Below are 16,570 nucleotides of genomic sequence, written 5' to 3' on the forward strand. Positions count from 1 at the left end.
TCTTTTATCACTTCTGAGTTAAATCAGCTTGATAAAAAGGCATCCTGTAAAATTTCAGCATAAAATTTCACTGGAGGCTGGGAAAAAAATCATGACTCATGCATAATAGATGCATCTTTACTTGAGATGTGCAAGTGGGTAACTGTTCCTGTGTAAACAGCATTTATAGCTGAATCTTAGCCATAAATCTGACCCCAAAATGTGAACACATGAACAAAGTGATTTTGTTTCCATTAAGGCATATTGACCAAGTATGGAAATTATGATGACCCAACTACAAATCATAACACAGAATATTGACTGTGTGTAGTCTAAAAATCCTCCTCACTCAGTTGAGATGATGCTGAGGCATGGTAGGAAAGTGGTCCTTAGTTATCTAAGCACAATGAGAAACTGTCTCTAAAACGTATTTTTTTTTTATCATTAAAAAGACTCAAAAAAATCCTAAATGTCTCAAAAAGTATAAAGAAAAAAAGAAAAGACTTCACACTAATAAGAGATTATTTAAAAATCCTTTCTTGAACCTGAAATAGGGATTTAGAAGAGGATATCTCAGTGTCTTCCTACCATGCCACTGTAAGTAGGCTGAAACATATATGGAGAGAACTTTAAACAGATGTTCTAGCAAACTTGGTGAAATCCTCCGAATGTGCAGGAAACAAGCAAAGGCTGAATTTTTCAGAAGGATTCCAGTTACATTTAGCAGTATTTTAATTAAAAAAAGGAAGGACACTGATATTGTGTTTTGACATCTCCATCTGTGAAAACTTTTTCTGGTCTGGGCTCTTCAGTCTGTTTTGGTAACACAACTTGTTTTTCTGGTTTGACCCTATAGTAGCTCACAAATAGAACAAGTTGTTACTTCATTATAGAATATCTGCAAGAACATATGATAAATGCAACCAGGTCCCTTTTGATTTCTCTATAAAATTACACAGTATATCACCAACAAGATTTACAAAACCAAGATGCCTCCTGTTTAGCAAATATTTGAAATTCTGAAGTAGTTTTTGATTTCTGAAGTAGTTCAGAGATAAATTCAGAGAAATATAGGATATACAATCTCAATCTTTATATGCAGGGGTATACAAATAGAGATTTTAGAAAATAGCATGAATTAATCATGGCTCTAGCATCAATTTTTAATATTGCCCACTGTCCTCTCAGTAAGGTTTACCTTCCCAGTATTTATCTATTTACTTAGTAAATCTATTTGTAGACCAAGATGACTTCAGGTTGTTTTTATATTTATTAGTTTTTGTCAGCACTTGGAGTATTCTTTATAATATCTGCTAATAAGAGGTACCTTTAAGAAGTCCAAAACCAGTGTGACCTATTTGTTTTTTTCAACAAAACCTCTCAGTGTTACAGTTGAGGGACAATGAAATAAAGAGAAAAATACATCCCTGAAAACTTGGAAGAAAGGAGAATAAACTGAAAAAGGCAAATTGCACAAAAAGAAGACATGGGGTAATAACATGACAGCATGTAGGAACTAGTACAGCCTTTTACTCAAAGAAGCTGTATATTGAATTTTAGTAGGGATGGCAGCAGAGACCCTAAATACTCACAATCTACTTCACAGTTGGATTGTCTTCATAAGGACTGGAGGTATTTGTCCCTGCCACTGTACTCTGTTTTTAGAATAAATTACCATACAGTTCAAACAGATATTGTACTAAAATAATTCTTGCTATACAGAAATATCCAAAATGAACTTTACACAACTTAAAACCATGTAATGCTGAAAGAATGTTTCAAAATCAAAGTGTGAACTTTTGAAGAAGGCATCTCCAGTCAATTCTAATAAAAATGATCTGTCAAGTTATACTTCTTTCCAAATGTAATCAATTAATATTGTCATAAACTTCACATTAACAGAAATAATAGGGAAGAAAGATTTATGGTGAGTAAGGTAAATACACTGTTTGACAAAGTTAACACTAAGGACTTTTTTTGTTCTGGCTTTACATTTATATTAAGCAATTGTGTGATTGCACTCTTTAGTCACTGGGTTTGTTCTCATTTGAGTACACTGCATCCAACTACTTAGACTGGTCACTTAAGGTTTTAGTATTTGGCATATTGGAGTTCCAATCAGAGATATTTATCGCCAATTCTTTGAAGGAAGTACCTATGAAAAAAAAAAAGTCTCAAATTTGGTCTGGAACATAACATGAAAAGAAGTGAAGAGGTACACTAATGTCCGTTAATGTGTATGCCCTGCAACTAGAGGAAACACATTGTCTTTTTCAGATCTAGTACTGAAAAAAATACAAGTTATACTGGACTAAAATGAATGTTACTATGGTTTACAGTATTACATTTATACAGACAGTTACTGTGGTTAAGCAAAACAGAAGATAAAAAGTCATCGTATGTTTCTTTGAATGTATGTTAATTACATGTTCATTATACATTTCTTTGAAATAATTCTGTAATTTGGAACATGCTCTGCTTAGTGCAGAATTTGTGTGTGTGCATTATGGGATGTGAAAGAGGTGACACACATTAGTTCATTTGCTACATTTTTTCTCCCATCACTGTGCTGATAGCTGCAAAACCATTCACCTCCTGCCATATAAATCAGAAGACTGTTGGGGCTGCTTTAACTTGCACTACCTGTTAAAAATACCAAAGGCTAAATATGGATGCAAGGGATTACTTGTTGAATATGTTTAGTTAACATTACTCTGTATAACCACTCCAACTCGGCATGTACTTAAAGAACTCTTGTCTGTTTGGGGAGGCTTATATTTTCTACCTTTAGGGAAGTGCAAAGAAGGCATTTAATGTTTGTTGAACAGTATTTTATAGATATGTTTTTAAAACAGATATAATGAATATTAACAGGTATGAAGAAAGTTTAATGAGTAGTTCAAAATCAGTAATTAATGCCCAGGATTAAATATTGCAAAATATCTTACTTAAAATCTTTAATTAACTGCATACATAATGCACATTCTCAAACTAACTCCTCTGTGATTTCTACTCTTTGAAATGTATAGCTTCAGAAATATTCTTCCTATCTACTTGACTGGACAGTTAAAAATGCAAAAAAATTGTAAATTTGTTCACCAAACTTTTTTAAAATTAAATGGTTGATTTTTACAAGATTACAGTAAGATTTCTAATTAGTATAAGGAGGTCTGCATTAATATTAACTGAAGATACAGCCACTGGAGTAAGCCTAACGGAGAAACAAGTAATCAGTTAGCATATACTTGCATTCTTTTCTCCCGACATTCTCTTCAGTTACAATAGTTCCATTTATTTTTTGTATACTTACTTTGAACTCCATGGGAGCGGACTATTTTCCAGGTTTCTGAGGCTACCTCTTTTATATCCACTTGGTAATGATGAATGGGCACACCTCCATGTGAATCTGGCTTATTGAACGAAACTTTGGCAGTGGTTTGTGACAACTCTAAAACTCGTACTCCATAAGGATTTGATGGCACATCTGAAAAAGGACGAACGTGAATTTAATAATCACCAGCAACTAGACAGACCGAAACAGTTGATAATCTACCCCAAAAAGTCTCCTTAGCATCTTGAAGGGAGGAAAAAATAAATATTGAATAACATGTAATAATGGTTATATTAAACAGTTTCAGCTTTCTAATACAGAGCTTTAAGAAAACCACATTTATTTTCTTATATGCTGAAGTTATTAAAAAACATTTTTCATTCCTGCCTTTCTTTTATAATATGATCTTTTTTAACAGCTAATAGGCAAATGTAAGAGGTTAGTCTGTTTACTGCATAATTATGTAAAAGAGAATATCAAACTTTAAGTCAAATTTAACAAGAGGATCAGTTATGGCTAAATAGATCATTCAGTGTTTGAATTCTTCTAAATGAGATTATGACAAAAAAATGTAGAAATAATTTGGCTGATTTTAGGAAACTCTGAAATACAGCTGAAAACATGAATCTTTTATTTTCTTTTTTTGAAAGACTGAACTCCAAGCTACTAGATAGAAAGGAATATTAATGGAAGGTTTCTATTCTCTTTTCAGTTTAAGAAATAATGTGTGGAATAGGTTCAAAGAAACATATTCTCTGAAATCAAAAACAAGTACATATCTTTCAAAATAGAAAAAAGCTAAGAAAATAAAGTGTTGAGATGCTAGAAATAAAACAAAAGCAAAGTCAGTACATCTTTAAAAATGTAAACATTGTGTTACTTTCACATTGTATGACCAAACTAACACACAGAAGATAAAAGACTAACTTTTCTAGTTGTCCTACATTTTAAAGTGCATAATTACAAAAAAATGTATTGCAAATACTCTGTAGAATTTCAGTTTGGTGAACCAAATATCAGAGATTTGATACACCGTTAAATATTTATCTTCTGATACATATGACAATTATTTGCATACCTGCTTACAGATTTGACATTGACTTTATTTCCATGGTATATAAGGTATTTTTATAAGGACATGGAAGAATTTGAGCCAAAGCCTATCATTTGGTTAGTGGGGACCGAACCATTTACGTAACATGGTCTTTATTCAAGGGTTGTCAGACAGTTGGGAATAAAAAGAGAATCAATCTGAGATTCACCCAGTATTGGTAGCTGAATGTAAATCAACCAAAAATTTCAATAAAATATTAAAGAATGGGCTTAAGGACATATTCAGCCACAAATTTTCAGGGAAATGACACCTGTCAAAGGTGCTCTGAAGGGGCTTATCGTATAACCTTTTAATAATCAGGCATCTAAATTTTTCTAGAAAAATTCTCTAACAGTTGTCAGAGTTGAGTGTCTTAATGCTAATATCATACCTCTGTGAATTCTTACAGTTAGCATTTCTGAATATAGGTCTCCTGAAACCTCCAATGCTTGGTGCTCACTGAGTTAAAACCAGTATAGATTTATTTACATGGATGAACAATTTTAATATCTCTTACTTAAAGTCGTAACTATATGACTCCATGACATTAAAGATTTGAGTAGAATGAAAATCTCAGCTCAAACCCTCAAATCTTTCTTATTCCAGGAAACATTAATTTCATCAGAATAGAGGATATTGCAGGAAATTTCCATCCTTCTTAGTGAAGCTGTATTACTCTACAGAAAGGAATTAAAGATTCATGTTCAGACAGAACATGACCAAGTGTAACCAGTATCCTGTGAATCCAGGAGAACACAGACATAGGTTTTGAATCTTTCTCTAAATTGATCAAAAAGTTGCAGGATTTTTAGGGAAAAAAAGTGTTTAAAAAACCATACATATTCTTTTCTGTGATCACACAGAAGAATTTGCTATATGAGTTTCTTGCTAAGTAATAATTGATCCCAAAATCAGAGAAGGATGAAGATTAGAACCAGCTTGTGACTGTCTCCTCCAGATTCTCATTACAGCTGAGAGCAGTATTTTTTATTTTCCCCTGATAGCAACAGTACCTTAAGCACCATTCTTTGTACAGATTCCTCCTCTCCCTAGCTCAAATGACTGTTCTGAGAGGGGTGGGAAAAATACAAAAGAATGCCAGCAAAGCAATCCAGGATAGGCAAAGTAAAGCAGCATGGCACTGTATGAGTGGTGTGGATACCAATCACCTGGGAAGATGAACATAGCTCTGCAGTAGTGAATATGAATGCTCTTTGGATTTAATTGCAAGCTAAAAACTGCAGTGGATACCTGCAATATTACAAATAGTTTCTAAACACTTTTATTATTTTTCTGTTGTTAAAAGGGTTCAAAATGAAACAAAAAAAAAAATCTGTTTAAGGTTGAAAGAATATTAATTTCACTCAGGCTATTTTTATGTTAGTTTTTTAATAAAAAATGCAATTTATTTAAAAATCATTTAAGTGTGAAATACTTCCACAATACTATTTTAAATATGTATCTCAATACAAGCAACCTAAACATGTAGGTAACTTCTTTGCAGTGTTTAGAGTTGAACTCTATCAGTTCTTAAGAAAAGAGTGAATGATTTGAAGGAAAAACAACAGGAGACACATTCCTAGTCGAATCAGAAACAAATAACAGCAATTCCATTAAGACAGATTGAAATATCTACTATCTCTTTCGGACTAGGCAAATCTATAACTTCTTCCCCAAAAAAGATCATTAGCTGCATAATGAACTGAATCTAATTCTGTAGTTCTCTAATGAGTATGAATTTGATCATGCAAGGTAAACAGCCCTCTGGTCCTGATCAAGCTAGACATTCCAAAATTTGAGCTGTCCTCTGTCGGCTGAAACTATTTGGAGCATTGCCATGATTTTCATGTTAGAATTGCAACGCTTTGGGCTCAATGTTTATCAGGAGTGATGAATAATTTGCAAAGTTGTGTACTCTGAAGTCTGCATCTGGAAGGATAGAACTGTGGATCCTTCTTGTTCTTTTTCCTTTGAAAACCAAACAACCAAATGAATCTCAGAGGAGTTTAGTTATGGGCAGTGATTACTCTCTCATATACTGTTATAGATATAAGTTGAAGGACTATATAGTAAAAAAAGTATGGGATTTTTTTTCTATAATCTAAAGATCATTTAGTGGTAGCACAGATTCTCGTATACTTAGAGGATCCACTGCTGCCTTTGTTGTCGTTATACTGCTGTCAGAACAAGGGATAATTTACCAAAAGTTCAACCTTTAAATTAAAGTTAGTCATTAAAAAAAGACAAGTTTCAGATATTTAGTCAACTTCATTTTCTTTCCATAATGTCTATTCCTCTGTTCAGTATGTGACTGTATTCACACAGGATGTGAAAGAATTCCTTAAAAATAAAATTAAAAAAACCCCTAAATAGTAAGTGTAAAATTGCACTTGATGTATTTTGTACTCAGCACATAAACTGGTTAGCACAAATGAACTTTGTGACACATTGGCCTAAATTAAGCAGTATTGGCTTGGTTCCAAAAACATTATTGCAGCTGGTAGAGGAGTACACACAGAATTATTATTATGCGGAGCCGCGGACGAACGACACGCCGAGACGTGTTCAGTGTGGGTGATAGAGCATCAATCAACATGTGTCTTTATTGGTCCAGGGTACATATATTTATACAGACAATGATAATTATTATGCCTACTAGTCACTAGCTGATTGGCTTAAACTCTAAAGGTCGTATTCACACGGTCCACCTACTTGCAGTTAGCTAACAGCACAAGCTTCTCATAACACTAAGTTTCTCATGCTACTATTTCTGATTCCTATTGACTTGTTTTCAATACACAACAGTACCATAACACAATGTTTCTCAGACCACCGTTACCATAACACTAGGTTTCTCAGACCACTATTCCTAATTCCCCTTAACCTGTTTTCGACACACCACGGTACACAGGGCTGAAGCGTCCTTGACATTCCTCCTGTATCAGCAGCTGCGAGCAGCTTCAGGCAAACCCTAGTGAGGCTCAGCATCAGCAGCTAGAGCAGACTCTGATCATACAATTGCTCGGTGGGCTCAGGACCCTTGTCTCTGAGCCATTCTCCAACATTATTATATATTTATCTCCTCTGATATGAAAATGCTCTTTCCAGTCTATTGCTGTTATTACCCAACCTGTTCAATAAATGGCCACCATTTATCACTGGGGATTTTCTTTTCAAGCTATTTTTTGGTTAGTTTTATGGAAGAAAATAATTTTCTTCTGAGAATTTAGCAGTCCTGATGTAAATGGGGAAAAGGAAGTGATAGTGTCAGAGTAAGTAGTACGGTCACAGATTTATCTTCTAGTTAAGTCTTGCCTTATGTTCCTAGTGCATTTCTGCAGCTTCTCCTGTCTCTGTGTATCTGACAATTATTGAATGAAAGTAACTGTGTCTAAGTGCTGAATGTAAGTACTATCAGGACCATGGCAGAGAAAAAAATGGGGCCAGGGAGTTGACCTTTGGAGTCAAAGATCTCCATGAAAGAGTTTATGCTTGTACATCCTTAGAACGAAGAAAAAATTCAATATTAAATCTACAGGTTAGGCTCAGTCTTGCCTTGATGTCCGTGCTTGGGGAAAACTACAATACATTTCTTTTACCAAATCACTGGGAGTTCTGGAAAAATAAAGAATTAATTAGGAAACAGGACCACAGCTAGCAAAGAAATACATAAATAATAAATGAGAATAAAATATGTGCACACAAAGCAAAACACTCTTGCCATGTTGATAGTTTCACACATATGCTTATTTAAGATATGTTGCTCTTTGTTTTTTTGAGTAAAAATCCTCTAGCTGATGCTGCTAAAGATGTGAATGGCAATTTTTAGGACAGAGAACTAGATTTAAGTCTGCTCATATTTTTGTGGAGGTAAATGGGATTTTGGCAGAAGCAAGGCAAAAGTTATACAGAGAAAGCAAACTAATAATCTTTAAAAAAAAAAAAAAAATCAATAAGATCCCATAACACAGTCTCGGAACAGAATGTGATTGTCTTTTTTATTACATTATTCTCTGGATAAAATTAAGTCTTACTTTTTGATTTTATTTTACATGTGTGAAAACACAAATATTTGAAGAGAAAAGGAACAACGTCCATTAACCAGCATCAAAGCGCCAGCACCAAAAATCCGGATTAGTAAACTGTTAAATTTGATGTTGTAGTCCTTGTCAGTTATTGATTAACCTTATCATATTCTGAGCATGACTTGATTACACAAAAGAGGTTATGGGACGTAATTTCTGTGAAGCTCAATTATTGTCTTTCCCATGTCTTCATTTGCTTTTGACATCATCATTCCCCATCTTCACTGACTTTCTGTTTATACAGGAAACTTAAAAGGGAATTCTCAGTATCTAATGACATCACAGAATGTATTTTGATTTTGTTTTTTAATTCAGTATAGTATTGCTATAGAAAGGAAACAGATATAGCATCTCTCATTTCTTTAAGTATTCTTATACGTCATCACCTCTAAATGCTGTAAAATCCCTGATGTTCTACAGTCTACTATGCAAAACATGTAATAGGGATGATCTGGCAAGACAAGTTTGAAATTCAGTATCAGAGTATTATGACACAGCTAATTTGTAAACTGTTCACTGCCTATTAGAGTATGTCTTCTGCCAGCAGTTGATCCCGTTAACAGTCACTGTAAGTCTCTGTGCTGAGATGCAGTTCCAGGCATGTTGTGGTGAGATCAGAATCTCAGCTTGCATCAAAACCAAAAGTAACCTTCTAGGTGAAAAGACTGAAAGAAAGATTGAGGCAAAAAGATGAATCAGATTATTATCTGAACTTTTAACCCCTTTGCCATCCCAGAATAAAAGAAAGAAAAGGGAAAGGGATGTCTAGAATAGGAAGGCCATGAGAAAATTAGAGGTGGATCATGGTTTTCTTTTTAGTGGCTCTGTATTCAGTACAGCTGTACACTGCTATGTGAAAAATACACATTAAAAATTAAAGAAAAAAATTACTTGAAAAATTCAGTTTTGTTCTCTGTGTCACAACCTTAACATTTACCATTTTAAGATAATTATCTATTCCAACAACATAGTCCTAGACTACTGATGGCCATATGATTTTTCTCTTTATCTATACAAAACCATTTAAAATAACGATACTGAAATCTCAATGAAAATGAGAAATGCTTTGCTAATTAATACCATCTCCCTGCATACTGATATTTCACATAAACTATGACTAAACTAGATCTGGGCAGATCTAGGAATATCCGTGTTCACCTCAGGCTGTGAAAGCCATTGGGACAACCTGCCAAGCTCACTTGGCTTGCCAAAGCCTAAGCCTGTCCTAGACCAGAAAGAGTGTAAGTAGACTTTTAAAATAAAAGTTGTGGTTGTGACAGTAATTAATTTGCAGTGGCAAGAAATTAAAAAGGCTGTGGTTCTTTCTGCATTCTACACATTATTCACACAGCAATTTAAATGCTTAAGCAATGAAAAAGGAGGATGTCAACCATGTGGTATTTTTAAGAGCTGATCACCACAAGTCAGACGGTGAGCACATCTGATTAAGCTTTCAAAAAGCATTGAAGGTTCTCAGCATTAACCAGTAATGGCCAGCACCTTTCAGTGTGAAACCTTAAATAAGCTGCAGTTCTTCAATTGTTTTGAAAGGTTTAAATGAAAGTGTCTAGAATTCAGGATGATTCAGTAGCTCTGAAAATAATTTGAGTGAACAGGTATAGTTTTCCTGTCAGAAAAAATGGTATGGTTGTAAATTGCATCTAAATTCTTAAAGAAATCTTTTTCTATCATCAAGTCTAACTTCTTAAGGAGGGCAACAGAAGTAAAAATAATGACATTGTGACAGTATGATCACTTTTTAACTAGCAGCAAATAAAAATAAAAAGGTAGTTTGATTCTGCTGAAAACTAGCAAAGCAAAAAAATAGAACAAAACATGAAGCATCAAGTCATTCTTGCAGAATTTTAAGAAAAAACTATTCAGTAAAATAATCATTATTTATAAAACTTACTCTAGGAGCATACTTTGCTTAATATTGTCTCCCAGCTAGAAACAGTATTTATTTTTCCCTGATGGAGCCAGTGCTATGCTACTGCATTAGTATTTACAATCAAAGCCAGAAGGAAATTCAGGCTTTATTGAAATGCATGGAAAAATTTGATAGGCTTTAATATGGAAAATATCAATCATTAGGGCTTCCTAATTTACCAAAGTAAAGCAACAGACATAGTAAAACTAGGAAAAAAGCTGCATTTGACATTCTATACCTCTAATTATCATGACGGTTTTATCCTTCATCTCCCTGGTTGCCTTTCATTTCCAGCTGATGATAATTTAAGTGCAAAACTTGCAACAGTGAACTATATTTGTTATTTGCCACTTATTTTTCCCCAAAAAAGTCTGTTTAGATGCCAATGTTAAAAACGTCAATCTTTCAGGATACTGAATATTATGCATGATGCTACTGTAAATAGCACTAGATTGTATTATGCTATAATAGAGCCCTGACACCCAGTATTTCCAGCCCCACATAAATACTACACTACAAATGGCTTATGATAAGGATACCTATTTGTTATTATTACTACAAAATTTGAGTTTGTTTTATTTTCTGCATTTCATATCATTATATAGAAAGTCCATATATAGCTCATGCTTTAAACAATAACTTTACATATTCTTTATTTGTTACATATTTACTAAATATACCCTTATTTACCTTTTTATGTTTATAACTCCAATATGTAATTTTTTAAGTGTTCATCAAATATTCTGAAGAATTGACTGAAAAATGTTAAGCAAACTGTTGCAAAAGAAGTGTTGAGAGAAGTGGAGAAATTATTCTAGCAGCTTCCACATTGTACTTCTTCTGTGCTTCCCTTCCAGTGAATCCTCACATGTAACTAATCTTAGAGGCGATACTCCAGTGACAAGTGTAGCACCCAGTCCAGCTGGACAGGCAGAACCAGTGCTGCTGTTGAATCAACAGATGCACATGTTGCCCCAAAGAGAAAGCATGCTACTGAAGGGAAATAGATTAACTGCCTAAAAGCAGAGGGTTATGTGCAGTCCTTTTGTTTGATGAATTTAATGAAACTGCAAATCCTGTGCCAGTCATTAATATTTAGAAAATGAAGTACTGAGATTTTTTTAGCTTTGTAAATGATGGCAAAAGTAATAGACACATAATATAGTTTACTTATTCAAATCAATGCTAACTTCCTACAAGTCTTGAGATTTCTTAATTAGAGACAGAATAGTTGTTATAGACATTGTATTTTTCCTTACAGTTTAGAGCTCCTCTATTACTACATCAATTTTTAACATCACAGCGAGTATTCGTTTCTCATAATTAATGCCATATGTAGTACTAATGAGCTGCTACAGTCACAATTTTAGCCCTATTACAGAAACTTGATTGTTCAACTAATTCAATTGAAATCAGTGGAATCAACCAGGTAAATGATCATGAACATGACTGAAGATCCTACAAACTGCTCTCTTCCAGAATTTCTTTTCACAAAAAATAAAATTATTTTAGGTATGAATTAGATTATGTGATTCCTTATATTGGGGAGAGTTTTGTAAGGTGGAAAGTAACGAATGTAGTTATGAAATTAGGACTTACCTGGGACTAAGGATAGTTATAAGCAAAAGGAAGAGGTAACATATTCCTCATTAGTCCCATGTAGCTATCAAAGGAACATCAGATGTATAACATAGCTAATACCACAAAAAGGTTGTAAAATGAGAGGGAATGGATATTCTAGATGATGTAAAATTGTGCCACATAGAAATCTGCTGTTTTCTCAAGAAACCCACACATTTTCCTATTTTAGGAAGCTCAGTTCTTTTGATCACTGCTCAGTGTGTGCTAGGATTCTATCCTTTAGAGGTAATGGGAAAAACTTTCAGTGCTGTGTACAACCTCTAAGAAGTCTTAATAAACAACTGCTTTTTTTATCTCCTAAGACACTAAAAGAAAATAATTACCCTACTGAAAAAAACTGTAAAAATGAAAACACCAGGCCAGGCAAGAGAGCCTCCCTGTGACTGGATATGCACATTTCAGCAATGCACCTCCAAAAGTTGTCTCAGTAGGGCTCCAGAGAGTTTATTTTCTAATTAAAAACCCCCTCAAAGTTACAGCTGAAAAACTAAAGATCATAAAAAATATGCAAGTCTTACTTTTGAAGAAGGATTTATACAAAATCTTATTTCTACCTGACCCCTTCAATGTGTATCAGCCAACCCGGCAGTACGGTATGACCTGAAACTTACATGATGAAAATGGTCCATAACAATGCCTCACAATGGGTATATAGCTTTCAGTATGGCTGTAACTTTGGTACTGTAAACTGCATTACAACTCCGTAGACTTCATTAATGCTGGAACAATTTGCATCATCTAAGTATGTAGATCCAAATGCTGGGAGACCTCAAAACTTGCTGAACAAGTGTTAGTCCATTTCAGAAGAAAATATAATTGAAAGAAATGCTAAAAAACTCTCACTCTTAATTAATAGTTATTTCTTCCAAAGAACAAACATACAGTAATATATTTACCTAAATAACAATAGATGGACCTAAAAATCCTTTACCAGTTGGTTGTAAAACATCTCAGAGCTTAATTTAATTCAATCTAGCACTACAGGTCAAATTCTGATTTTAAATAACTAAAAGTGCAAATAAACATAGAAATTTCTTGCTGAAGTATTTCAGTCTTTTACTCATCCTTGGTTTATCAAGAAAATACCAGGGATAAAAAGGAAACAAGACTTTCCTAATTCTTTGTTATTTTCACTGTTTGTAAACCATATGTCTCTCCACCGAAGAAATGGAAATACAGTGTTATAAATGCAGTATGTAGTAGGGGCAAAGGGAAAAGAAGTTAGACTAGTTTAATTTTTTTCAAATTTCAGCAAGCCTTAAAATTAAATCCAAAGAACATTCATATTGTGAGGGCACAGATTTATTTTACTTTATATTGCAACTCAACTTTTAGAGAATTAAAATTATCAATAAACATTCCCTTGGAATACAATAAACAGAGAAAAGTGTCTGAACTTAATTTTGATTAAAATAGAAAAAATATTTAAAGAAAAGGAAACAACTTTTTAACTTACCAGCTTGACCAAGAGTATACTCCTGATACCTTGTTCCTATTCTGTTTGTGGCTGTACAATTATACCGTCCAAAATCACTGTCAGATGTTGGAGCAATCTTTAAAATGAATATAGTTTGTAAATATTAGCTTTTAATCAAATATGGAAGCTCTTTAAAAAAATCAGAAATGCAAGTATGTTCTCCTTAACCAATCTGCAGATGTGTTTTTACTTCAGTCTATCTAGTATATTCTCCAAATACAGATCTAAATACACCCTTGTTTATGTTAGACTCCCCTTCTCAAATTCAGTTGAGGAAATCAAATAATGGAAAATGGTGATATTGTTCCTCTTTACAATTTCACTTTTAAACAAGAAAAAAATCTAATCAACTTCACTTTTTTTTTTTTTTTTTCACGTTATTTGCACGAACTGATATTTTGACTGAAATAAGTAATGAAAGGTCTGAAAATTACAGATTCCTATAGATGATGCAAAAATGATATTTTACTTTTTATTGTTTGCAAGGTTCACAATAAACCAGACATTCAGGGGGCAAAAAGATGATGTAAGGGATGTGGCTCAACTGTAAATTCAGGTGAATAAGGTTTTAAGACAGAACAGATAACAGATACCACAGGGAGCTAATGCCAACTCTTCAGGTAACAGTAGAATAGAAGAGCACTTAGAGAACCACAGGCTGTAAAGCATATTTTGTGTTGTTAAGTTTTACTTAAAATAAACCCTAAAGATGACCTTCAAATAAGAGTAAGACTGTGTCTCTTTAAATATATACCCTCTACTACAAGAAACAAGGTTACTTGTTTGGACTTTAGGAAAAAAAACACAGTTTTTTTCAGTGCACTGTACAACCTCTTGCTTGGGATCTGAAGTAGGTTGCCCACTCTGATTAGCTCTATAGTTTCGCAACCTTTTTTCCCATGGCAACTAAGAAGCTTATGCTCAGACATAGGTCTGATAATAGATAGAAATGGAGAAAACTAACTTCCACACCTGTGGAGGAAGACAGTATGTTGTTCCTGTCACAGGTGAGACCAGGGCTGGAGGCACTGGTTACACTGTTGTGAAATGATTAATCAAGGACCGTAATTTGCTATACACTATTGTTGAGTTGTTCACTGTCTTGTCAAGTTAACAAAGTAAATAGATAATTAAGGTCCACTCTTTGTGTTATGCCTTTCTCAGGTTTTGTTTACGTGTACCTTTTAGATAACAGAAGGGAGTTTAGTTATTTTTCCTCCTGTGAGGAAACAGTTGTTATCAAACCAAATTGCAGTTATTATCACTTTACCCTTCTGCTTTTTTCTTGACTGAAGCCACACAAATCTTTTTGTGTATACCAAGCACCTACCAGGTAGTCACTATAATTTTTAGTATTAACCTGATGGGTTAATTTTCTATTTATTTATATATTTATTTACTTGCAAGAAATGCAAGTTGAATTTTTGTTCGCTGCAGCTGGAAAACTGAGCAAGAACCATGCAAATGAGGCTTATTTTCCAACTGCGCACAAGAAATGTGGAGATAAATCACTTCATAAATATTTTTTTATTGAAAGAGCTTTACTTATTAAATTTTAAGTCTTATCCTTAAATGCACTCTGTAGTACTTGCAACAGTACCAAACTGAGGAAGAAATTAAACGTCACCACACTGATCTCCATTTTAAGCCTTACCTCTAGAATCAGCTTTCGTCCTGTACTGTAGGTCTTCAGATGTGTTGTATTTCTTACCGGTAAAATTAATTTTCCTCTTCTCCACTGAACTGATGCAGATGGATTTGCTAGCACTTCACAGCTTATATTGATAGGATTGCCTTCCCAAGAGTAATACATGGTTTGATTTGACACAAATGTTGGAGCATCTGGAAAAAGGAAGTAATCCACAAATAGATTAACTGATTTAGTAAAACAAGCTGTATACCCCAATCCAAGCCTTCATGCTCATGTCAGTATTTCAGCTGATCGCTTATCAATTTATTACGGACCATGAAAATACCAGTATTCAACCTTGAGTTTCTTGAGCCTTTATTTTGCTAGCTTCCTCCTCTCATGAAATTGTTTCAGCTGAAATTCTCAGGAGCAGAATACCTGCTAATTATATTTAGCATTAGGCAACATCAGGCCTTTGATAAACTTTATCTCAGAAATTACAAAGAACTTGTTTTCCTGAGGATGTGAAACACTTCAGCCAGACCCTTGGATGACAAAGAGAGGTAACCTATGAAACTTATATACATAATCTGTTAATATCCGGATTTTATAGTGTCTTCTTTTGTTATGGAGAAATTACATTCACTCTCCAAATTTTCATAGATGAATAAAAGCTTCACCCATTTCTCACTGGAATTCTTACACTTTATGAAATCTTTCTAAAGAGAGATATTTAGTTGTGTGAATAAAAGTAGAAATAAAAAAAATAATAAAATACTTAAACTGTTGCAATGCATTCTACCTACTTCAGAAAAAATACTGTGTGTATATGTACACTATTTAGGATAAAATTTATACCAGTTCCTTATAAAATCAAGAAGCAACAGACAAGCAAAAAGATTATGTGTCTTACAAACCTGCCTATAAATGGGTATGTTAAACATATAACCAAACACTGAGTCTGACACAGAGGAAACTGATGGTTTGCAAACTATGATTTTCACATCACAATGCCAGTAGTGACAAGAATTATCTGTTCTGCTCACTGTTTCTCTGTATAGCAGGAACAGTTTAGTGGTCTCTAGGAAATGAGAGGGAGTTGCTCTTTCCCTGATCTTCTACTTGTGCCTTAGGTAAATAATATATTTTTGCCTATTGAATATTAATTTGTAATTACAAAAATGTTAATACCACTCTTATATTTTAAGACTATTAATAAAATATTCTTTATATTACTGAAAGTCAAGGAAACTCTCTAGCACTTTAATTCTAAAAGAGAATTATCTATTATAGCTGGTGTCATGGTATCTCTTTTTAATATTTAAAATTATATGTACATATTTTTCTTTTGATAAATAGCTCCAAAATTTTTCTAGATGTATCTCTGGAAATTCTATTCTAGTC

The 16,570-nt window shown here is 33.6% G+C and overlaps 1 protein-coding gene across 1 annotated transcript in view; it reads right to left on the reverse strand.

Annotated features, from left to right (window-relative positions):
- The window catches only part of NCAM2 (neural cell adhesion molecule 2), a 311,529-nt gene that overhangs the window by 72,381 nt on the left and 222,578 nt on the right, over positions 1-16,570 (reverse strand). Inside the window, exons 10-12 of the mRNA XM_032988334.2 lie at positions 15,191-15,378; positions 13,516-13,612; positions 3,290-3,463 (exon numbers count right to left, since the gene is read on the reverse strand). Coding sequence (XP_032844225.1) covers positions 3,290-3,463; positions 13,516-13,612; positions 15,191-15,378 — 459 coding nt within the window. The remainder of the gene's footprint in view (positions 1-3,289; positions 3,464-13,515; positions 13,613-15,190; positions 15,379-16,570) is intronic.

This window comes from Tyto alba, unplaced genomic scaffold (assembly GCF_018691265.1).
Source record: "Tyto alba isolate M040663 unplaced genomic scaffold, T.alba_DEE_v4.0 Super-Scaffold_14, whole genome shotgun sequence".
NCBI classification, from domain to species: domain Eukaryota; kingdom Metazoa; phylum Chordata; class Aves; order Strigiformes; family Tytonidae; genus Tyto; species Tyto alba.